At 45.7% G+C, this 25,552-nt stretch overlaps 1 protein-coding gene across 2 annotated transcripts in view; it reads right to left on the reverse strand.

The window, feature by feature from the left end:
- IFTAP (intraflagellar transport associated protein) overlaps positions 1-25,552 on the reverse strand; it is an 898,282-nt gene that overhangs the window by 318,213 nt on the left and 554,517 nt on the right. For both annotated transcript variants that reach the window (XM_069623345.1, XM_069623346.1), the window contains exon 5: positions 16,481-16,544. In XM_069623345.1, the coding sequence (XP_069479446.1) occupies positions 16,481-16,544 (64 nt within the window). The remainder of the gene's footprint in view (positions 1-16,480; positions 16,545-25,552) is intronic.

Below are 25,552 nucleotides of genomic sequence, written 5' to 3' on the forward strand. Positions count from 1 at the left end.
TTGGGTGTTCTCTAGACAACCCTGATGTGTGTCTCCTGTTATGAGTCAGCCGATAAGGGTACACTGGAATGGACTCTCTGCGTAAGTGAGCAGCTGCCGCTGCCAGAACCTTGGTAAAAACCCTTGGGGGTGAGGCAATGCTGAAGGGACGCACTTTGAATCAATAGTGAGTGCTCTCTATCTTGAATCTCAGGTACTTCCTGTGCGCTGGCAACATTGAAATATGAAAGTATGCATCCTTCATATCCAAGGTGGTCATGTAATTCCTGTGCTTCAGCAGCAGGATCACTCGCTGCAGAGTTGTCATTCTGAATCTTTGAGGCAGGGTGCAGGTCTAAAACAGGGCATATGGTTAGATTCTTTTTGGGTAGAAGGAAGTTTATTGAATACATACCCTTGTTTATCTGATGATCTGGGATGAGTTATATTGCTCCCTTTTGCATCACTTCTGCCTGAAGGATGAGGAGATGGTCTGGAGACATTCTTCTGTTCTTTGGCGTGTGGTACCGAGGTGTCTGAGGAAATTCAATGCAATAACCCTCGCCCACTGTCTTGAGCACCCACTTGTCTGAAGTGATCCTCTCCCATAAGTGGGTGAAGCATATCATCTGACCACCTACTGGAGATGCATGGGAGGGGACTTGGACCGGAGAGTCAGTTGTTGGCTGGGAAAACTCAGGCGGCTTCATTCCTATCCCTTCCTAAAACCATGCCAAAACGCCCACTGTTGAGGGGCTTGATATGTGTTGGACGCTCCTTGGCCCCGAGTACCAGGGTGAACCTCCTGTACCATAAGAACCATGATCTAAAGAAGGAGCAGCGGGTATTAAAAAACCTGTGCTGTATTACGGCTTGCTGGTAATCTGGTTGAGAGATTTTAGAGTCTCATGTTCTTTCTTTGCCGGTTTCAGAGCGTCATCCACCGCCTTTCCAAAGAGAGCAGACTCCTCTATGGGCTTATTGATAAGTGAGGCCTGCGTCTCAGGTTTAAAACCTGAGTTTTTCAACCAAGCGTGGCACTTGAAAAGAGTACCTTCCGCTTTCACTCTGCCAGCTGTATGAGTGGTGTCTATGGCTTGCCTATGGAATAGAGCTTTTTCCAGGCCTTGTCGGGCAGAGCCTCAGCCGAAAACATGGGAACACCTGCATGCTTTCTGGTCGTGGTGACCACCAGGGAATCTGGAATGGAGTGTCTCAGAATACAGAGGGGATCCGAGGGAGCAGGTCGAAACATTTTCTCAACACATGGATTCACTGCCTTAGTAAGGGAGGGTATGAGCAAAGAAGGTGTGATACGCTTCTTTATGGAGTTGAGAAGGGTGATCGACTGATTAACAGGTATCTTTTCTTTGATGATGTTTTCCACAAAGTTGGAATCAGGCACTGCCTCTTGGGTGATAATTTTGAAATGGTCCCCTGCCTTCTTAAGAATGTTATTAAAGAGCAGCTAGTCGCCAACAGGGGAAGCCTCCCTAGGCTGTGAAACAGGCACAGACTCTAGAAAGATATTGTCAGGCTCTGCCTTGTGAGCAGGGGTAGTGGCCCAAGTCCCCTGTTCATCAGTATTGATCCATGCGTCTGGGTGCTGGGAGGCAGATCTTGGGATGCATCATCCTGGTCTGGGACATAGAACAATTCTGCATACCGATCATACTGAAAAATATCCCCTCAGCGGTCAGCTATCTTAAGGACAGGAGAGGTAGAGTGAAAAACAGGGGACCAAAGTCTAGGAGACTTGTAGGGCCAAGGGTCATCCCCAAAGGAGCGAGTCCTCTTATGAGTGCTCTTTTCGAACCTGTCGGGGAAATCAATAGACTCAGAGACCTTGTCCATACGTTCCTCAAACCTTGCCCTCATCCAGGAACCTGTAGTTGGAGATTCAGGGAGTGGAAAAGCCAGCACTTCTTGAATGGAGCCCTTTTGACTTTCTAAGGACTGTGACGACAGTAGAGAAGAGACCTGGATATAACCTTGAGGTAAACCAAGGGGTGTCTGGGGACCAGAACCACATGAATCTGGCTGAGGAAGTGCCTTGGGCAACTTTTTCCTTAATGTAGGGTGTGCTTTACATAGGGACACGCTTTTAGACATGTCTTTCGACGGCTCTGAAACAGGCCCCAAAATTGTAGGGGGAGCTCTCTGTATAGTTGAAGACTTGGAACAATGCGCCAAACGCAGAGGTGTAGGCGCAGAGGGATGAGAACTAGAAGGTTCAACAGGCGTTGCCGATGATTTTGACAGGCCTGCGGGTGCTGGTGGCTTCTTTGATGGCACCTGTGTGCCCCTGTCGCCAGTGGGTGGATTCTCCATAGCAGTGCATTCAACATGCCTAGTGGGGCTAGGGATGGGCACTCGCGAGTGGCAGACTCCGCAACAATATCTTCGGCCTCCAAACTGGAGCCTTGGCTGCTGGAAGGGTCCTCATCTGAGGCAACAGTGCTGGTGGGTTGAATGGGATTCGGCCTGCATAGCGTAGGTTGCCCACCATTTCATGCACTGTTCTTTAAATGCCTTAGGCTTAAAGATTGAACAGGCCTTGCAGCGCCGCTCGTCTTGGTCACGAGGTAAGCAGTTATTAAACTCCCTAGGAGTGTCCCTCCAAGGGAACTTCCAATTACATGAAGGGCAAAATGTTAATTGAGTTTGCTCCATTATTAAGTAGGAATATAGGAGCTAGACAAGGGAAAGAAGAGTGAAAAGCATGGAAAAGCATTCTCTAAAGAGTAATGTCAAGAAGAAAGGCCCTCCCGCTCTCTACTGTGATAGGCCCAAGCCTGATGGTGAAGCCTGCCGCCAGCCATCGAGAATTCAGCTTGAGATTCTTAAGACAGAAACAGGAAACGTCAGTCGAACCAAATCGGGTGCGTTGAAGATGCAATAATATATAGCAACAAATCTCATTAACGCAAGCTCCGCATTAAAGGTACCGACCAGTATGGTGGAAAAGAATTATCTGGGGGACCTTGACGCATGAGGGATCATGGGTGCACTGCACGTCACAGTAGGGATAGTGTTACAGACACGTCCAGGTCGACGTCCCTTTTCGATCTTAAAAAAAGATGCAATACTCTGCGATTACCACTATATATACAGCATGTGATTCTAAACAGATTCACAACCATCACAACATGATTTTTGTGTCTTCTTGGTGTGTTTTAAGGCAAAGTCCTCAATTGATGGTGAAGCCAAGGGACTTTGTACTAGGGGTGGGGAGAAGCTGTGAGATCCATCATTGTAAGCAAGTTTTTAACTTGGGTGCATTTGGTGGGGGACCAGAGGAGGATGAACTCTGATTTGGTAGAATTGAGTTTCAGTTAGGCACAAGACATTCAGGCTGGAATGGTGGAGAGGCAGTGTTTCAATTTGTGAATATCGTCAAGCCAGTTGACCTTCAGGTATAGCTGTGTGTCATCAGTGTACTAGTAGATTATGATGTTGAATATGACAGAGTGTCCAAGTTGCTACACATAGAAGTTGAAGATGACAAAATAGAGGATGGAGCCTTGTGGGGCTCTACAGGTCACTGGACATGAATGGGATCTGCAGGCAGCCATCTGGACGAGATGGTGTCTCTTTGTGAGTTGGGAGTCAAACCGTCAAAGGACTGTGGCATGAAATCCCATGTAGATCAGGTGAAGAGTAGCGCTTTTTGGTTGACCATGTTGAATGCAGAACAGAGGTCAAGCAGGAATCGGAGGCATAGGTTACCTATTTCCATGATGACGAGTGCCTCATCGATCACATGGATGCTAGCCCCTTTGGTGCTGGATCATAGTCAGAAGCCAGACTGATATTCTTAAAGTAGTGTAAGGAAGGCATGGTATCAAACAGTAAAACAGACAAGTGATTACAGTTCAAGGGTGTTTTTTGAAGTTCAATTGGGATTGAAAACCGCCTATCTAATCCTAAATGTAAAGTTGGGCGCAAGCTACGACCATCAAATAATAATAATGCAGTCTGTCGAGTCAAAATAAAAAGGCATATACTAATAAACCTACTGCCAATCCTTACTTCTAAATACAAATAGTGTGGGAAACAATGTTATGCAAAAGAAAAGTGTTCAAGAAATTATATGTCAGGATATTCAAGCCATTGGCTTCCCTTGCCGAAGTTTTCAGCACTGCACAAGGCAGCAGACTCAAGCTTAGCACACTCTCTGGCTTCTCTAGCACGAGGATGCAGTTCAAAACTTCAACATCAGGGCCGCCTAGGCCAAAATCTCTTTGCCATTCAAAGTCTCTTATTTCAGAGGGCTTGATGCAACACGACAAAACATTAAAGTTCCTTTCTTCTTAGGATTTTCACTTATACACCTTCAAGTGATTTATTGTTCACCCTGGGTGCCCCTCTGCCGGGCTCAGATCAAATTCATGTACTTTTCCAAATTTTCTCTACTTCATCAAAATAGAAGACTTTCAACTGTGCGCAGGATTTAGCTTGACCCGTCGCAGGACCACTAAGACTCACATTTATTCGTTCTCTTTCAATCGATATACCTCCGTTGGGCTCCGACCAAATGTATCTACTTTTGTCACTTATCAGCTGCATACCTTACAGAGACCTTCGATTGAACACCCACGCCGTGCCGGACCACTCTGTCAAAAGTATTCTTGCTTGCTTTAAAGTTCAATCACTCATCAGCAGTTCAACTGCACTTACCTCTCTTATCACACGCGTTAACAATATTTGTTCCAGCGCTCGCCATACAATGTTGCTGCTTGCAACCTTGGCTTCAACTCAGATCGGTCTTGTATCGGTCTCCCTAACTCACTGGCTGTGTTGACTTCACTAAAGCGGTTTTATTCTTGGAGACAAGGACGGTACCACGGTGGCAGGGGATTCTCCCTGCCTTGGTCTTTGACACAGGAGGGCCCCGGGTATCTCTGACACACAATGCAGGATTTTTCAGCCTGGTTTCCTAGTCTTACGCTTTCTATTCTCGAGGTCTCTGTAAAGTACAGTTCGGTGTAGAAAAGGTCAAAGGAATTTCCCTCCTTGCAATCCCCTTCAGTTTTCCATCTTTCATCTCTTGCTCAGATGCCGTCTAGAAACTGCTGTTTCCTCATGTGCTTGGCCTCGCTCAGAGTGTGCATTCACGCTCCGCCTTTTATTCGTGTGGGGAAATGTAATGGAAGTCAGGTGTGTGTGATGGTCAGTAATTGCCTGGCCTCGCCATACCATTGTATTGGGACACGTCAGGTATACTGCTCGGGTGCTAGTCTGTTTTCTCTCATAGCGGGTAGGTTGTTATGCTGATGCGCCTGGGATGTTGGTGAGGGTGTATGGGTTAGAACTGGGATGATGCTTGGTGTGTGCTTAGTGTTTGCATGTGAGAGCTAGGGTAGATATAGGCTTAGGTGAACAGTGAGTGAAGCAGTTGCTGGTAGGGTTCTCTGGAGTTGTGCTGCGATTCTGGACATTACCCATCGTCCTTTCCAGACCTTAAACGGACCAGACAGGTGTACTGATTGAAGCCTTTGTCTTCATCAGCACTTTTTTAGGGTTACCTGGAAGAAGAATGCCTTTATAATGAGGATTTTAAACAATGGGGTGGGAGAAGCAAGGAAGGCAGACAAAAGTTCCCTGAGCAGGGACAAAAGAGTGAAAACGCAGCAAAAAACAGAAAAATGCAATCCAGCAAGCACAAAACACAGGGTCTTAAAGGAAGGAGATGGGAAAGTGGGAAGCAGTCACTGGAGCAGGGAAAAAGGGGGAAAAAAGCAGCAGAAAATGGAGATAAAAACAGACAATCAAGCACAAAACAGGTTTTTAAAGGCAGGCACAAGGAGGAGCCAAAAGTGGAAGAGAGGGGAGGCAGTGAGCAGAGGGGAAAAAGGGAGTATAAAACAGACAAAAGGAAGAAAACAAACATAAAACACAGGTTTCTAAAGGCACGATTGGAAAGAGGAACACATAGGTATGGTATTATTTATTTCTAAAGCACCTATACACAGGTAAGTGTTTCAACGCGCTCAAGGAGGGTGGAAAAATGGGGAAAAACAACAGTCGCTCAGAGCCCTTGAAATTCTGAGACGATAATAGTCTGCACAGACAGAGTAAGTGCCTAAAATACATTCAACAGTTGAGACACAGCAATTAGGCCTGATGGCGATTCTGCCGTTTTAACAGTGCAATTAAGGGGTGAAGACAAGGGAAAACAGACAGACGATCTTCAGGCATGGTGCATTTGGATCATAATAATAATTAATAATAATCATACAAGTGCATAGATGGTCACAGGGAGGGGGAGGTCCAAGTGCACCCGGTCGGTGAAGACTGGGGTAAGTGCAGAGAGAGCCACTCTCTTGGGTTATTTCTAAGTGCAGTGAAGGTCAGTGGGTGTATGGCCCTGAGGCAAGTGTGTGAGGACTGGGGGGTGGGGGGTGCCCGGGACAGGTGAGACTCTGAGGTGCACCAGGTGGCCAGTCAGCAAGCTGTAAGGAAGAGGAGGGAGAAAGGGAGAGAGCTAGGTTAGCAGGGAAGAGGGAGAGAGAAGGAAGAGGAGAAGAGGAAGGTCTGAGGAGTTTCCGGAGAGGAGTGTCATAGGGAGGGAGAGGAGGCATGAAGCAGCCTCAGGAGCAGGGGGAAAGCAGCAACTAAATAGAGACTAACAAGCACAGAGTTTTAAATGGAAAGAGTGGGAGGATTCAAACAGAGTGAGGTAGAGGAAGCAGGAAGAAGCCACAGGAGAAAAAACTAACACAAAACACTGTGGTTTAAAGGCAGGGAGATGGAGGAGCCAGAGCGAGGATGGGAGGGGAGGCACGAAGCGGTAAAAGAGTAAAATGCAGCCAAATGTTGACACACACAAGTATAAAACACAGGGGTTTTTAGGAAGGAAAGGAGTCCCAAGATAAGGGGGAAAATAGGGAAAGAACTTCAAGAAAACCGAGACACAATTGTAGTGTCCCAGAGAGGACACAGATAATGGAGCCAGGAAGCTCTGTCATGAAAGTTGTGCGCATGCGCATTAGGAAGCACGTGCAGCAAGCAGTTTGCCGCGGCGGGGAATAAAGATAGTGTCGCCCCATAACGGTGCCTGTATTTCATATCACCGTAATTGTATTTCTGATGCTTGTATCTGCTTGGATTCACATGCTGTGCATAGGCCGACATCTAGTGGAGGCTGCGGAGTATTACAGTTTGTTTTTCGAAACTCAAAAATGGGCGTCGACATAGGGTGTGCCAGTAATACTATCCCTAGTGTGACATCCACTGTACCCATGATCCCTCACGCTTTTAGGACCCTCAGATTGTATTTTTTTCTGACATGAGGTAGCATGAGGAGTAGCGCGAGTACATAGTATCCAAGCAGATAAGACAACAAGCATCCATGCGCCTTCTCTCAGAGGGGAGGAAGGGCGGGTGCATGTGAATCTAAGCCAATACAAGCATCAGAAATACGATTACGGTGGGTAATGTATCCCTTCTGAGGCTTGTGGAATCTGCTTAGATCACATGCTGTGCATAGATTAGGCAGACCTGTATATTGCTTACAAGTGCATTTATATTTTGCCTAGACCAATTGGCGGACTTTCATAAAATGCACTTAAATTTTGCTTAAACCGTAATTGCACTTAGATTTTGCTCAAATTATAACTGTATGTCTTTGTTGAAAGTAATGAATTTTATGTATTTGTTAAACACACTCTCTCTTTTTTGTGAAATAAATAAGTCAGAAAGAAAATACGTTTTTCTTTGTGTAAAATGATGTTGCTCTATGCTTCTTATGGTGACCTTGGGTTGTTCTAAGTTGGAATAAGTAGGATATCCTGCTGGATACCATTTAAAATCATTTCATAAATTTTCAAATTTAGTCTTTACGGCTTTTGAAACCCTTGTTATGTGTGCATAGATTAGCGAGCAGTGTTAGAAGGAGGTGGGATGTGAGAAGGATCATGAGCAAATAAATGTCTTAGAACCGCTTGTCCCACTTGAGTATCTGTCTTGGAATAATTGTCAATGCAGTAGTGCTGAGTAAAGGTGTGAATTGAGCTCCATGTAGCAGCTTTGCAAATGGTGTCGAGGGGTACATTTGCAATGAAAGCCAGAGTGGCCTCAGTGCCTCTTGTAGAGTGGGCCCTTGGCGTAGAAGGCAGAGTTTTATCTGAAAGGGAGTAACACAGCTGGATACATTTCACTATCCATTCGGAGATGGCACCCTTAGAGACGCGATCTCCTTCTCTGCATGTAGCTACGGAGACGAACAGTTGATCTGTCCTCCTTAGCGGTCTGGTCTTGTCTACGTAGTAGAGGACCGCTCTTCGCAGATCTATTGTGTGTAGTTTCACCTCAGCAGAGCTCTTGGGTTCTTGGAAGGAGGCCGGTAGCTCAATGGACTGGTTAACATGGAATTTAGAAATGAACTTAGGTGAGAGCCTAGGGTGAGTTTGTAGAACCAGTTTATCCTCATGAACAGTACAGAAAGGATCCTGCACTGACAGAGCCTGAATTTCACTGACCCTTCTTATGGATGTAATGGCTACTAAGAAGGCAGTTTAATAGGTCAGGTGTTTTAGACTAGCTTTATGCATGGGTTCAAAGGGGGGACCCATGAGTTTAGCAAGCACCACATTAAGGTCCCATCCTTGTGATGGGTTCGAAATTGGAGAGTGGAGTCTCTTTACCCCTTCCATAAAGGCTTTAACCACTGGTACTTTCTACCACGATACCTTGTTATGGGAGGTGGTTTAGGCTGACAGCGCCACCAGGTGTACCTTAAGTGAATTAAATACCAACCCTGCGTCCAGCAGGTGGAGCATGTAGGTGACAATATTGGAAGGAGTGCAATCAACGGGTTGATTTGTTTATTCTGGCACCAAATAACGAATCTCTTCCATTTATCAAAGTAACAGTGTCTTGTGTTTGGTTTCCTTGATTCTTTTAGGATATCCATACATCTCTGTGGCAGATTGAAATGGCCAAACTTTATGACTTCAGGAGCCATGCTGCCAAGTTCATCGAGCTGGGTTGAGGATGCATTGTTTGTCCTTCGTGCTGGGATAGTAGGTTGTGCCAGTACGGGAGTCTGATGGGTTTGCACGCTGCCAGTTTGCGCAGGTGCGGGACCCACAGTTGTCTCGCCCACATGGGAGCAACTAGGAGGAGCGTCATCGATTCCCTGTGCATCTTGTTGACCATCTTCCTCAACAGAGGGGTTGGTGGAAAAGCATAGGCAAACATCCCCGACCAGTTCATCCACAGAGCGTTCCCCATGGAGTCTGGCTCGGGGAACCTGGATGCGAATCCTGGGCATTGTCTGTTTTTGCTTGTGGGGATTCAGTCTATAGTGGGGAAACCCCACTGTGAGAAGAGGTCTCCAACGACTTCTTCATGTAGACACCATTCGTGCTCTTTCGGGAGGGGGTCTCTGCTCAAAGCGTCTGCTAGTGAATTGAGATCCCCTGGAACATGTTGTGATGACAGGTCTGAGTGCCCATTTCCACATTTTCTGGGCAAGCTTGGACAGATTTGACGAATGAGTCCCTCCCTGTTATTTCATGTAAAACATAGCTGTCGTGCTGTCTGTTAAGATCTGCACTGACAGGTTCAACAGGTGGGGTTCAAACGATCAAAAAGCGCTCTGAAGACTGCCAGAAGCTCTAGCAGATTTATGTGATTCTTGGCCACTGTGTGTGACCAGAGACCCAGAGCTGTGTGGTGAAGGAGGTGTGCTCCCCACCCCGACAGGGACGTGTCTGTAGTGACTATGGCCTGTATCTCTGGGTCGTAAAAGGGTTTTCCCTTTGACAGGTTTTCTCTTGTCCACCAGTGAAGACTCTGTACTAGTGTTGGCGAAAGGACCACTAGATCGTCCCACTGACCACTTGCCTAAGACCACTGTTTCGCCAACCATTCCTGCATGGGTCGCATGCGCAGGCGCGTGTGGGGAACCAGGTAAATACATGACTCCATCATGCCTAGCAAACACATTGCTTTGCGCACCCTTATCTGGCGACCAGGCTGATATTGAGGAATTTGCCGTAGTATATTCTGAATTCTTTCCTCTGATGGAAAGGCCAACCCCTCTCGCGTGTTTAGGACAGCTCCTATGAACTGTTTGGAGGTGCTTGGCACCAGGCTTGACTTTTTCTCGTTGATCGAAAACCCCAATTCGAAGAGGAGGTTGATCGTTGTTTGGATGGTGGAACTGTAAATTACTGGGGTTCCCCCCGTGATGAGCCAGTCGTCCAGGTAAGGGTACACTGAGATTGCCTCCCTGCGTAGGTGTGCAGCCACCACCGCCAGTACCTTGGTGAATACCCTTGGAGCCGAGGCTATACCGAAGGGAAGCACCTTGAACTGGTAGTGCTGACTGTCCACCTTGAAGCGCAAGAATCTTCTGTGCACTGGGAACATGGAAATATGAAAATAGGCATCTTTCATGTCCAATGTTGCCATGTAATCTCCCATTTTTAGGAGGAGGATTACCTCTTGGAGCGTAGTCATGCGAAATTTTTGGGGCTTGACATACTTGTTTGCAGGGCGTAAGTCTAATACTGGGCGCATTGTCAAATCTGTTTTTGGCACAAGGAAGTAAGTTTAATAAATACCCTTGTTTACCTGGTTGCCCGGGACGAGTTCTATCGCGTCCTTTGCGAGAAGATTGGCAATTTCTTCGAGGAGGATTTTCTGGTGGTCCAGGGAGTGTACTTTTTGTCATGGAGGGTGGTTGCGGGGGCGCTCCAGCAGTTTGATGCAGTATCCTGTGGACACTGTGGACAGCACCCATCTGTCCGAGGTGATCCCTTCCCAAGCTTGGGTGAAGTTTGAAATGCGCCCCCCTACTGGGGATGCATGCGAAGGGATCCTGAGCGGAGCGTCACTGTTTGCTGGGAGGCGTACCGCCTCTGCCCGGGCTGCCTCTCCATCTACCGTGGCCCCTCTTGTTACCTCTACTGTAACTTTGGGTATTTTGTTGGTTGTTACCCCACGATGTACCCTGCCCCTGTGAGTAATTGGAACCCCTCTGGGAATTTTGTCCTTGTGAGGGACGAAAATTATTATTATTCCCTCTTTGGTTCGTGGGTTTGTTAGTCAATTATCCCAGGGACTTTAGGGTATTGCATTCATCCTTGGCAGTTTTGAGTGCCTCCAGTACTGCTTTGCCAAACAAGACATTCGGTTCAACCGGCATGTCGATAAGAGTAGCCTGGGTCTCGGGTTTAAACCCTGACTGTCTGAGCCAAGCGTGTCTCTTGATGAGTGCTTTCTGCAATGAGCCGGCCTACATTACCTGCAGAGTCAAAGGTCGTCTTTAGAATGCAGCCGGACACCATTCTACCCTCTGACGCAATCTGGGCTAACTGGCCCTTTAGTTGTTCAGGTGCTGAGGCGATGAGGGCAGCTACCTGCTCCCACTGGTGGCAATTATTGCTTGCCAGCAGAGTGGTGGCATTGGCGATTCTTACCTGGTAAGCAGAAGTGAAGGCCACTTTTCTACCTATCTCATATATCCTCTTGCTCTCCTTGTCTGGGGGAGCTTCAGATGATGATAGAGGTGTACCCGCTCTTTTCCTGGTGGTAGTTACTACCAACGAGTCGGGCTTAAGTTGGCCCCTTATATAAAGTGGGTCTGACTGGGCGCTTCTGAATAATTTTTCAATTCTGGGTTTGACAGCCTTAGTGAGATTAGGGGTGAGGAGGGAAGGGTCAATTCTGCTTTGGATGGACTTCAGAATTGGTATGGCTTGGGCAATGGGTTTCTTATCCCCCATGATCTCTTCTGCAAAGTCCCTCTCTTCCTGAGCCCTTTGAGTGTCTATGTGAAAGTGCTCTGCAGCTCTAGCTAAAACCTCATTCAGTAGAGGCTGATTATCCACAGGTGAGTCAGTGACCGGTGGTTCTTTGTTAACAGGTGAGTCTAGATTATAGACCTCTGCCTCGTCTTCCTCCTCCTCATCCTGGTCCTCGTCGTCTCCGTAATAATCGACCCCCGCTTGGTCGTCCAGCATTTGTATGTCTGGGTCTTCAGCATACTGGTGGTAAGGTTGAATAGAAAATGGGTCTGAAATGAGGCCCTGAGCTGCAGTATCATTATGAGGTCTCTTACTAGGAGGCTGAGGCTCTTTGGACCCTGAAGGAGTAGAGTTGTCAGGGGTACTCTGATAGCTCAGAAAATAATCTGGATTTTTTTCATAGAAATTGGCTAACGAAGACATTCTACTCATCACCCTGTCGATGTCATCAGAGTTCCATTCCCTGGAACTGGGGATGACCACCTCCTGCAGAGGTTCTTCTCCCTGTAGAGTGGGAGGGATAACTTTCGGTTTAGAGACAGGGTCAGGGGTCTTCGATTTATCCTTATCTGAGGACCAATGTTTGTCTTTCTGGACCTGGGGTGCAGATGTCGTCTCTGCAGACTTTTTCTGCTATTTGTCCCCTTTACCATGGGTAGAGGAGTGTTTCCCTGATGGTTTCACTCTTTCAGAATCTTTCGACGCCTGGCGCCGAGATTCGGGGGTGTTTTAGAGTGTGTGCATTGAGACTCAGAGGCAGACGTGGAAAGTGCCCCCGGAACCGACTCTAAGAGTGCTGCTTGGGGGTGTTGGTCGGATTCGTCTTCTGATGACCATACCTCCGTGACTTTGGGGAGCGGGGCACCCTTTGCAATCGTGGACGGTTGCTGTGTGTCATGAGGCAATCTCCACCTGGAATGCTCAGAGGACACTGATTCTGTGGACCGCTCTCCATGTGCCTCTTTCTTCCCAGCGCTCTACACGCGTGTCAAATCTTGGCTGGAGTTAGTGTGCTTAGGTGCAGTAGTGTGGGTAGCGCTCGTGTCGTCGGGTGCGGTCCCCATAACTGCCCCGCCGGACAATCCTCTGAGGCCGGGGACTCACGCTTGGGTGTCTATCGACGACCCTATGCCCTCGCCGTCCGAAACGGCAGCATTGCTGCCATCACTGAACGAACCCACCGCCTCCATGGCCTCGAGCTGCTTGGCGTAATGGGCCCAATGTTTAGTGGAGTGGTCCTTTAGTGCTTTAGCCTTAAAGAGCTTACACACTCTGCAGTTAGCTTTGGGGTGATCCCTCAGCAAACAGAGATTACAGGTGTTATGCTTGTCAACCCAAGTAAACTTGCGGTTGCACTTGGGGCAGAATTTAAATGGAGTACTCTCCATATGTCACCTTATGGCAGTGGGCGAGTCTATGTAGGAAATAAAAGGAGTGCGATTATGTCCACCCCCCACTCTCCCTACGTGCAGGGCCGAGGCCAGAGGCCTTCCGAGGCCCAAAGTCCATCATGCATTCTCGACGGTTGTCCGTTCTTCGGACCGGCATCGATCTTCGGTCTCTCGACGTGGATTGATTTTTGATAAATTATGACAAAATGGCTGAAAGTCAGGAGACTCTGCAACAATGCTTCCGACAAGTATGGTGGAAAAAAACAATCTGAGGGTCCTACACGCGTGAGGGATCATGGGTACAGTGGACGTCACACTAGGGATAGTATTACTGACACGCCCTATGTCGACGCCCATTTTCGAGTTTCGAAAAACAAATTGTAATACTCCGCAGCTTCCACTAGATGTCGGCCTATGCACAGCATGGGATCTAAGCAGATTCCACAAGCCTCAGAAATATATATATACATACATACATATACACACACACACACGCTGCCTACACTGTGAAAAGAGGAATAAAGCAGCAAAAAACAAAAACAAAATGGACACAAACAAGCACAAAGCAAGGGGATTTATAGGCGGGGAAGGGGGTAAGCCACACAGGGGAAGAGAGGGAGCCGGGAAGCACTCTCAGCAGCAGGGAAAAGAAAGAGTGGGAAAAAGCAGCAGAAAATAGAAACAGAATTCAGACAAACAAGCACAGGGGTAGTGAGGAGAGGCACAAAGCAGTCCCAGGTGCAAGGGAAAAGCTGGAAATAAAGCAAAGACAAACCTCAGACAGACGAGCACAAAACACAGGGTCTTGAAGGTGGGGCGGAGCCCTAAGAAGAGGCAGTGGAGGCCGAAAGCAGTCCCCAGTGCATGGAAAAAGTAGGGGAAAGCAGCAAAAAAAGGAGACAAAATGAAGGCAAACAAGTAGAAAATACAGGGCATTACAGTTAGGGAGACGGAGGAGCCACCAAAAGGGGTACAGGGCAGGATGAAAGTAGTGCCAGGAGTAGGGAAAACGAGGCAATACAAAAGCAAAAAAACAGCAAATGCAGATAAGCAAACACAAAACCCAGGTTAAAGACAGGGAGGGGGAGGAGCTACAAAGGAGGGGGGAGAGGCACAAAGCAGTCCCAGGTGCAGGGATAAAAGAGGGACAGGGTAAAAAAAGGAGACAAAATGGAGACAAACATGCACAAAATAGGTAGTTTTATTGCAGGGAGTTGGGGGTTCCATAGAGAGGCAAAGAAGGCGGGAAGCAGTCCAAATAACAGGGGGAAATGGAGCCAAAAAGCAGAAAAAAACAGACAAAATGCAGACAAACTAGCACAAAACACAAGGGTTTAAAGGCAGGGGGGACGCTACATAAAGGAAGGATGGGGGCATAAAAAGTCACAGGAGAAAGGAACAAGAGGGGTTAAAGCAGCTAAACAAAGGAGACAAATGAAAACAAACAAACATAAACCAGCAGGGGTTTAAAGGCAAGGATGTTGAGGGGGAGCAAAACGGGATGGAGGTCAGACAAGAAGCAGTCACAGGAAAAAAACAGTACAAAAAACAGAGCCAAAATGCAGAGAAGATTAAGGATCTAGCCAATATCGCTACTTTTCAACATCTACATACTCATGCAGCACCCCAATGTAAATCATCAGCAATTCTCAACTCACCTATTACTTTTGCACGGACAATACTAAGGTCAATTACAAACGTACCCAAACCTCAACCCCAAATTAAGACATAAAAAGAACTTGCTTCTTTCAACTCCTTTCCATCAGCTCATCATGCCATACTAGATATTACCACATAGAACCATGGCAGGCAACCATCACCCAGTACTCTTCAGGCTGGATTAAATATTAGCTTCTTCCTAGGCATCCCAGGTTATTTGCTACAAATGCATCAACAATGAGCTCAACATGCAGCATCCAGACGCATCCTATGAAGCAAAGATGGGAAAACAAAACACCAGCTCTCCAAACTCTACAAAGGCTCCCTGACAAGAGCAGAATCCAATTACAAATGCTCTGTATATCCCACTGTGCCTTCCACTACAGGTGCCCAGAAGCCACCAAGAAGAAATTCATCCACTACACAACTGTCAGAACTCCTATTGGTAGTCTCACTCTTGAACCGGAAACATCAAGTAGCATCCTCATTCTCATTCCTGCCCAGCAATCTATGAAACACCATAACCATGCAGCTCCACGTAGAGGAAGGAAGACAACGTGGCATTCAGAAAATCTCTCAAAAGTTGGCTGTTAATGAAATAACCACAGATGGGCTAGTAGATGGAAGCACTATCCAAGACTGACCCACTGGTATCATTAGTACATACAAATAATCAAAAACTCAGACCGAGCACTAACACCCCAAACAAGACTGCACTCGAGACAAGGATCACCATTGTGTACTAAGGCACCTGCATATAATATCTAAATCAAGAACACTCTCGAGACTAGACTACATTGAGCGAGTCTCTCCAGCTCCACCTCATCACAGGCATGGGGAATTACAGGCCCTCCCTTATGTGGCCCAATAACAGACTGGCACCAGATGAACCATAACGAACAATGCACCAGAGAACAGCAAGAACTACGCCCTCCTGACTGATACTTACGGTACGGGATCTTCCCCTTTCTAGCCAGCAGCAGACTAAAAAACAAACTCCATTGGTTTAGTCTATAAACATCAAAAAGGAAGTCTCTGGAGCCGCCATACTATCTTCACTTCATCCCCTCCAAGTAACCTACTCACCTTTCAATCTAGTATCACCTCCACACTACAAACAAAGAGCCCCCATCCACACTGCAGCCCAGAACCTGCTATCACAGTATCACCACCATCATTACATTATATGATATGATATGGCATTTATAACGCACCTATACACAAGTGTTAACCACTGCAGGGCCACTGAGAGCTCACTGCATGGATGTTCACTCCTTTCACATACCCACTTCACCTCCCAGACCAGTGGCACTTCTAGTGCCAGCGTGCTGGAAGTTACTCGATCTTGGGCTCTCCTCTGCCCGTAAAATATACATGCAAGTATCACCACTAAACCACCAAAAGCATCATGCCAGCACACAGGAAACAGGAACTTCCACCCTGCAACCATCAACGTTTCAGGTGGCACAACTGCCTCACATTCTACCCCCACTAGCCACCCCTTCCTCTTTTATTCCAGAAACATGAGGAAGAGGCTGCTAAATTGTCAGGAGAGCACTATACAAGACCACTTCACATTGCATTACATGTTGCACTGTTATTCTTTTCAAATGTGTTCATTAGTAATTGTAATACATTCCCCATTAGAGTGGAACAAAGAACAATAAAACAAAACAATAAAATAGCCATTACCGGCGGTCTTCTGGTCCATCTCACCATCTGCTTCAAATGTGTCTGCTTCAAAGAAGTTGTCCACCTTGAGAAGGGATGTAAATGAGAAATTCAAGTTTATCAAATACCTACAGTCACACTGAAAATAGTGACATTGGACAAGAATAGTTCTATCTAAATGAAAACTCAAAACGAATTCCTGCCAATGTGTCATTGTTCAGTGGGAAAACCTCCGGTATCAGCGGTCACCAAGTGAAAAATCAAGAAAGGGGGTGATTTGTTAGGTGGGGGTTGTAGTTAAAGGGGAAGGAGGGCAGGAAGGCTGAAATTGGGTTTACGGGTTTATATCAAAGGTTTAAAGTTTTACCTACGTGGCTATTGACCTAGATGTATAGTGTTACATATTGTCTAAGCTACGTCCCATTGTAAGAGTCTGATCGGGCCATTGGTAGTCACACTTTACTATTAAAATGTAAATCAAACTGGCAATACCACTTTACAGGAAATGTTATGATGAATTATTTTTCCGTTTTTATGAATGTTCATTTAAATATAGTTATCACATCACAAGCCATTTACATAATACCATTATGTTCACTTAAGCCCTGATTTACTTGACCTATTCCACCATGTTTTACCTTCTGTTGTAACCTGCTGGAAAGAATGGAGTAGGACACCTAATGGGTGTAGCCCTACTACCGCCAAGGCAGTGTCTCCTACTGGCTCGATCCGAAATGGCAGTCAGAGACAAAACCGAAAGTTATTTTCGAATAGATAACTTTCTGTTTTTTCTCCATCGTTCATTTCGGCTTCGAACATATATTGGTAATCCCTACCAGACATCTCTGGGTAGGTCCACTCACAGTACTTTGCTCTGGGAACTCTTATGCAAAATTCCATTAGTTGCCATATGAAGAGAGCAAATACCTACTTTGCACTGGTCTTAGTGTTGTTTCGGTGTTACAATTCAGGCATGCCGTACATTTGTTCCAGACGCACATGTTTGATAACTCCACATACGACCGGTTTTCACATGACAAAGTATAACATTTTCGATCATGACAGGTTTCACGCCATATATCAGCTTATGTCGGATGGATGCTATGCTATGAAATGTGATGCTAAAATATGATATTTGCTCATATTCCATGTCATGTCATGATATGTTGCATATGAGTTGTTTACTTAAATACTTTTATTGGGTTCTGAATACATTGAAGTACGCAATCCAGAAACCTTTCAAGCTTTAAAACACACATTAAGAGCAGTCAGTTATTTAGGTGACCTACAGAAGGACATCCTCAGAGATTTAAATTAAGTTAATGAACCCCAGAACTCCCTAAACAACATATATGCAGAAGATGTGGTGGGTATTCTCACGGGCCCAGGGAACAATGGAAACAGTAGGCTTGTGTAGGTGGTTAGCAAAAAGACAAATTTGATTTAAAAAAATAGGATGTATTTGTGCAGGATTGTCCAACTCCAGGCCCGAGGACCAGGATACTGATGGATTTTCAGGATATCCCTCATTAATATTCATGAGAAGAAATATGCATACATTTAGAATCATTGGGCCTCATTAAGAGTTGGGTGGTATTCTGGCGGTAAATCTGCAGGAATACCGCCCAAATTAATTACCGTTACTGCCACCTGGTCCGGTGGAATTACTGCCAGATTACAAGTGGCGGTGGTGGTGTAAATCCCATTTTTTTATGAGTCAGTAGGACTCTATGGGGCTTGTTTGGCGGAATTACCACGGCAGTAATTGTGCCATGGTAATTCCACTGGTTTTTCAGATTTTTCAGAGAGTTGCAGGATTTACCTCCAGCATGATGCTGGAGGTAAATCCTCCACTCCAGGGCCATACTCTTAATATGGCAGAGTGGGAATATTGGCAGTAATTCCGTTACGGCCAATTATTTCCCGTTCAGCCACACTTGTAATGAGGCCCAATATTGTATGCAAATTTATCTCATGAATATTAAATAGGGGTATCCTGAAAATCCGACCTGGATCCGGGCCTCAAGGCCTGGAGTTGGACCACCCTGGACCAAATAAACAGGTGCACTTCTAATAGTGTGTGAGGGTTCAGGATGCTCAGAAAATATTGATAAGGCTCATGAAGTTTAGGCTTAACCCCTTAGAGGGCCATTTCCATAGCCCCAAAATAATTAAATTGTGGCACAAATCTGAGGCCAGACTGAGCTCCACTGACCAATATAGTAAAGATAACAGAAACAAGCAATGGTCACTAGCAGCTATGAAGCGCATGGTTCAGGCAAGACCTGACCTATGTTGCTCTTGTGTGGCCCTCTTGGTCCAGATGCTGGGCAGGTTCCTTTTGGCCCTCTTGGACTTGTTGCCTTGGTACTGACCAAAGTTGATTTTCCAAGCAGACCACCAGCCCTCAGTGGTAAGTGTTCTTTTGCTACTTTGATTAGGTTGACAGTGCTACTAGATGCCTAGACTTCCCTTTTCCAGGGAGTCCTTTCAGTTTTGGGCTCCCCCAGTGCACTTTTCCCCCTCATACTCTGGTTTGGAAAGCCCCAGATCTGTTCTGTGGTTTTGCTCCTTGGGAATGGCGAATGATCAAAGACTTAGTCCCTACTTTCCCCTTTTTTAGGTGGAAGCACTTGCAGGCTTTTTGTGGAAAGTGCGTCTGCCCAACCCCCTGCCAGTTTGTTCCTGGCACAAATGTACCCTGAAATCCAAAATGAGTGTGTCTTAACAAAAACAGTTGGATGGATGCAGAAAAGGTATTGCAGGGATTAGGAAATACATCTCTATCCTGCACCACTTAACCCCTTTTGAAGGTGAGGAGTCTAGAAGGACACTGGGGTTCCCATCAATGAGTTGGCCCCAAGTGACTTCATTACAGTAGAGACAGACATATCGTGGGGGAAACAGATGGCAAACGCACGTGTACTAGTAGAAAGCACAGCTAACTATGGTGTGGTTACTATTTAAGTTTACCATTAAAAAACATCACTATGACGAGAGGTTTAAAAAGGGACTCATTTTAATGAATATCTGCCCTTTTCCTTTTAATCTATAGGCTAGTTGCTCAGGGATGACTGGTTTGCGGCATCTGTCCTCTTCTATCAGAGCAAACTGGTACATTTTTACCAGTGCCCATAACACCCGCAAAAGAATGTGTTGCTGTAAATGCAGCATGTCCAGGCTTAAGCTGCCTGTTGTATGCCAACTAATTGCCTACGTCATACTGTTTCAGGCCTGTCTGCTTGTAAATCCGTTTCCACTCAGTCATGTTTTTTCGAGACATTTCACTCCGTACATTGTCGGTGCTGATATTTAACCCTGTTTATGCTTTCCTCTTATGCCTGTTGTCACTGTTTTGAATATAGCAAGTTCGGTGGCATTTTGTATTGACATCTATCACCCTTTTGCTTTAGTTATTACTCTGACCATTTCTACTACCTCTTGCTTAATTCCTGCAGCTGTTTTACCACTAAATGTTGCTGCTGTATCAGAGTCAGTGGGCCACCTTACGAGTATGGCAATCCGGAAACAAGGGTGCCGGTAGCAACTTACTGGCACCCTTTCCGGACTGCCGTACTCCAAGAATGTATGGCCACAGATCCCCTACCACCATGCCTCCCGCAGAAGCACCGCACAGTGTCCCCATTCCCATGGAGTCCAATCCGACAGCATGGGAATGAGTATTTACTGTTCCACCGCCACTTGTGATATCCTGGTGGCACTGGGATATCAGGTTGGCAGAATCAGTGTCACGTGGTTGGTAACACCGGCGGGTTAACGCCAACCTTAGTAATGAAGGCCAGTGCCTGTTCGCAGTCATCCCGTTTGTTATCCGTTTGTTTTCTCTTCTTGCCCCTTAACACTGGAACTCTCTCCCTTTCCACCTCTACTTCCTACTGTTCTTCCGTACTTCTCTAAGACACCATCTTCTCCAGTCTTTATTCTCTCCTTGAAAATGCTTGTAATTGAATACATCTTAATTTTCATTGTACTGTAACATTTTCTTACAGCGCTTTGTGGTAAAGTGCCCTATTAAAGCCGAATCGATATAAAATCAAAGAAATCCCACCGTCAAATCTCTCCTTCTGAGACCGGGCAATTAGTGCCCATCCATTCCTTTCTTCTCTTATTCCTAGCATTATTAACTATGCCAATACGTTTCTTCATCCTATTGCATTGAAGTCACCTGTTCTCTTCAAAATATTCCTACTTATAATAAGGAGAAAAATGGCCCAAAGTATGCCCTTCTTGGGCCCTCCTCCATCTAAATGCATCATGCCACCAGTCACAGCTGTGGGACGGACAGACGGCTGGAAATCATATAGGAGCTCACCATCACTTTCATTCTGCACATCAAAAGCAGGAGTTAGGTTTTGATCGGCCCCAGCAATGGGGTAGCTAATTGTCAGTGTGGTTCTCAAAGATGGGGGTCCTCAATTTCTCCCTCTTCCCCCCCTAATGTAGGACCACTTCCTCCGTGGTTCAACAGTCATTCTCAATCACTGGGATTCATAGTGTTGCAGACACTTCTTTCTTGGCTCTATGACCTATCGTTTCAGTCGATATCATGAGAATTGCGCATTATTCAACCTTAAGAACATATCCTCAAAACCAAATTCTCGAAGAGTGTTTTGCAGAAAAAGCCATGTTTTATTTTGAGATCACCTGCATTTTTGGGATTGATCATAATCTGACCCATAGGGACTCCCTCTGATCGACTGTGATGTATGCATGACCTATTTCTTGTGGCCTGTCGAGTTGTCATCTTGAAAGGTTTCAGGGTTAGGGTAAGTGTGCCTATTTCATGATGCTGCTTTGAACGGATTTAGAGGTACACATTTGGTTGCATGGATTTGGAAAGCAGGTAAGCCAAATACTTGCACATTACTTGTAATATTTTGGTGGGAACCCATCTGGGCCCAGGCCTTATCATTCTTCAAGTTTGTAACGGCCACCAGATCTAGCTACTTGAATAGTTATACAATTTGTTTTGTGTTACCTTGTACGTGGTTGGGTAGGGAACAGCAGCACCATTCAGTCACCTTAAGGTTCTTGAATTATGACTTGCAATGCAAATCCACTTATTGGAATTCCTAAGTGTACAGTGAACAATTAAACTGAGAAAACACCAACTTGCTTTCTTTTGGGTCTGTGGTAATGTTGCTTTGAGCTATATGTATGGGCCAGGGTGTGTTAAGACAGTTGTCACCGCTTTATGAGGTGAGCTTGGAGTCTGCTTGCTCCTTTACCATGTCCAGGGAAATAACATTCCACTTTTTCGTGGCCAAATGCAGATTTTTACATAATACGTATAAAAAAACGAAGAAAAAAAGAATGGTAGATTTGTTAGAATTTCGGCTGTACGAAAATTAGGTACAGCCGAACATTTTGAACAAATTGACCACACAGTACCATTGAAGCGAACAAGGGGAGCAAGGGTTGAGTGGGAGTCCCCTGCACCCAGTCGTCGAAGTGAGCGGGAGCGGTGCTCCTCTACTTTTTTAAATTACGTTTTACAGCTCCTATACTTTTATTTAAAAAAAAGGAAACCGTTCCAGAATGATTTCGTTTTTAAATAAAAGTGTAGGAAGACGTTGCAGCTTGCACTTTCAGTGCACTGCACTTGAACGTTCCCTTAAACAGCAGGTGCAAGTGTTTGGGGGTTTGTATTGTGTGTGGGAGAGGGCGCGGTGATGGGATTTGTGGGGAGTGGGTGCAGGCCAGCAAGGAACATAGTTCCACTACTGCTTTTCGTACACTTCGACCACTGCCTGCACCCTTGTTCGTTACAATAGCATCAGCGGTTGCGGGGGTGTCCCATGCTTCCCGAATAATAAAGAAACAAAAAACCCTGCAGAGCCAGTTCCCATCCAGCGTGGGTGAAGGGAACGGGAATCCCAGGGATGCAAGGTAACTAAGGAGGTGCGGGAGTTGACAGAAATGTCTGCAAGAGAAAAAAGCAAAGGTTCAGGTTTCGTTCAAATAAATTTCGTTTTTTTCTCCCTAAGACATTTTACTTTCCGATTAATTCATGGACATTCGCAATTTACGTTTGGATTTTATTTAATTTGTATTTAGCCATGTAAGTTTCTACAAATCCAAATGTATTCTGATGGGAATGTTTCAGGCCTTTGACAGAGGATTCAAGGTTACTGTGCATGACAATGTTTTTATTATGAGCGTCACCTTTGCTAATTGCCCCACCTTGCAGCACAGATTTCAAGGCATCCCAAGCCGTATGCGTGGATACCTTTCCATTTGTTTATTTATTTTTTTAAGAGCGCATAGAGAGCACACCACCAAGTGAATTGTTTCTAGGCATTGAGCAATGGAAGGAGGCAGGCTGAGGTGTAGGGAGAAGAGAGACAAGTCTTCAGGATGTATGAAGAACTGTCCAGTGTAAACACTCATGATACGTTAACGAATGACCCATGATGCTTCTAGCCCAAGCAGCGTCTGTTGGTGTTTAAGGAACCTTACTGAGCTTACTAGGTCTGGTAGCTGTACTTGTAGTCTCTGTTGGTAGTGGTTTGTGAAACCTGATAACCACTCTGTAGACTTTGTTGTGAATGAAAGACCCCAAGTGAGCTGGATGGAAATTAATGCTCTAGTCTGGTAGCTGCAGCTTGTAAGGGTCAGGAAATGGGTCTAAAGATGACTGAACAAGATTGAGACTACCACAGGCTCACTGATCCATGGATGGGCTAGGGAGTTGGCAGAGGGACAAACGGTCAGAGGGACACAGGCAAAGCACAGGGAGTCAGCCGCTACCAGCGTCAATGACGGGCTAGAGGGCCGGCATGCTGGACTGGTCAGCAGCCTAGATCAAACAACTGTAAAGGATTCCAAAGCAGTCTACCTTTTGGTTCAAGTCAAAATGTTCTTTTACATTATCATAATGAACTCGGACAATTCTGTTGGGGAGTTTAATAATGAGACTGTGTAGTTCCAGCCACCAGGGACTAAGAGTGTTTCAGGCACTACATATGAAATAGTCATCAGTGCATGGTCTGATATTCCCTCAGCCATAATCCTGGCAACTAGAAATCTTCTAGTATGCGATGTGTCCAACACAAAGTAATCTATTTGGTAGGAAGTCTTGTGTCTTGCAGAGAAAAATGTAGTCTGTTCTGTGGTGTTGATCAGTCTTGAGACATTTATCAAGCAACCATCCTCCTTCAAGCCATCAAGAGCAGATCTAGCCAGACTGTCGCTGCTTGAGTGGATGATTGACCTATCTGTTAGGTCGAATACCTCATTCTAGCAAGGTCAATAAATAAATAGAAGTGCATCCTCCAAAGCTTTGTTGAGAACATTGAAGAAGTACTTAACCATTTGGTTTGGTCCATTTGCAGAGACAATTGTCATCTCACATCCTGACAGACACTGTTGGGGAGTACATCCAACGCCCCAACATGCACGAAAATGCAAGCTCCGAAAATCCCTTTGAAGCAAGGCAGAGCCATAAAGTATGTATCCCGAGAATAAACATACCGGTGAACTGGAAGAGGTCGACTGACCGGGCGATGGGAACAATTGTCGCAAGGAAGAGTGTGGGGGATTTAGTATACTTTCATGGAATATAGCTGGCCTGAATAGATTGATGGATGACACAACCTGGTGCTCCTTTGTGAGGATTTAATGTAATAGCGCTCCAGGAGACATGGGCTACTGAACATGTCTTTTTTCAAGGGTATCAATCTTTTTTGTACCCGCTTTGAAAAATCTGAAGGGCAGACCCAGTGGCGGTTTGTTATTTTGGCTGGCTGTAAGCCTAGGATGGAGGGTAGTGGAGTGTGCAACAGGTTCCCAAGACATTGGATTTCTATCCATGGTAACGGGGGAGTGTGAAGTAATAGACTTATTTAATATAGACAATAGGCCCTCCAACATGCAGCGTAAGGAGACTCTCACATACATCAACGATACCTTAAATCCTGAGTATGCGGTGGAAAGAACTGATTTAAATGTCCAGATTGAACCTCTGGGAGCATTGAAGGATATCTGGGAGGACCAGAACTTGGCCTGGGACATTCCGGATGTAATGGCCGCCCCCACCCCTGCACGGATACACCTGTATTCTGTTCAACCAAAGTCTAGGAGCATGTAATTTATCGGCCACAATGGGTCGTCACTTATAGATTACATTTGGATTTCAGCTGCAGATTGGGCATGGGTTGGAGAAACCGAAGTATGAGCTAGAACAGAGAGTGATCATTACCCTGTAGTAATTTGCCATAAGTACAGAAAGGGCACTTATCAGAGACGTCAAGGGCCAAAACACAGTCAAGTATTGAATATAGAGGGACACGCCAGTAAATCAGTCAAATGGGTTAAAGTGCTAGGATACAAAACCAGTAATATATGCGTCAATTATATGTAATGTTGAGGCCATTTGTGACAATGAGGCCAATGACTTGGCCATTTTGGAGACCTATAAAAGGTTAAATGAAAGTATACTGCCACTTTTCTCTGTCCCCGTAGGGAAGGTAAAGGAGAAGTCAATTTGCAAAAATTAGTGGTACGACAAGGAGTGTCGTGTGGCCAAAAAGAAGATAGTAGCTTGCGTGAAGGCTAAGGAGGGGGTTGATCAATTGAACTTACATCAGGCTCGCTGTGAATATAAAAAGGTAATATGGGGGGGGGTATGTGCTTGACAAATGGAGGTCCTTGGCTGATGCCTTACAAGCCAAAAATAACGTGCTATTTTGAAAATTGGTTACAGATAAGGAATTGAAAGGTGACCAAACACTCGATTGTTGTATCAATGCAGAGGACTGGCGGCAGTACTTTTTGAATCTGTATGGCGACTAGGACTCTTCAGCCCAGTATTCCTCCCCTTGTAGTGTAGGCATTCCCCAAACCCTTGACCAACTATGCATTACCTTAGGTGAGGTTGAACGTGCCATAAATCACCAGAATCGAGGAAGGGCCCGACCTGATCCCAGCCGATTTGTTTAGGGATGAGGTGGGTATCTGCGCCCCGGTTTTGTGTGAGGTTTTTAACTCCATTATTAGGCAGGGTGTAATTCCAGATTCATGGCATAAGGCCATGATAATTCCTCTGTACAAGAAGGGCGGGAGGAACCTTCC

The sequence above is a fragment of the Ambystoma mexicanum genome, chromosome 11 (assembly GCF_040938575.1).
Source record: "Ambystoma mexicanum isolate Mex_15411 chromosome 11, UKY_AmexF1_1, whole genome shotgun sequence".
Lineage (NCBI taxonomy): Eukaryota > Metazoa > Chordata > Amphibia > Caudata > Ambystomatidae > Ambystoma > Ambystoma mexicanum.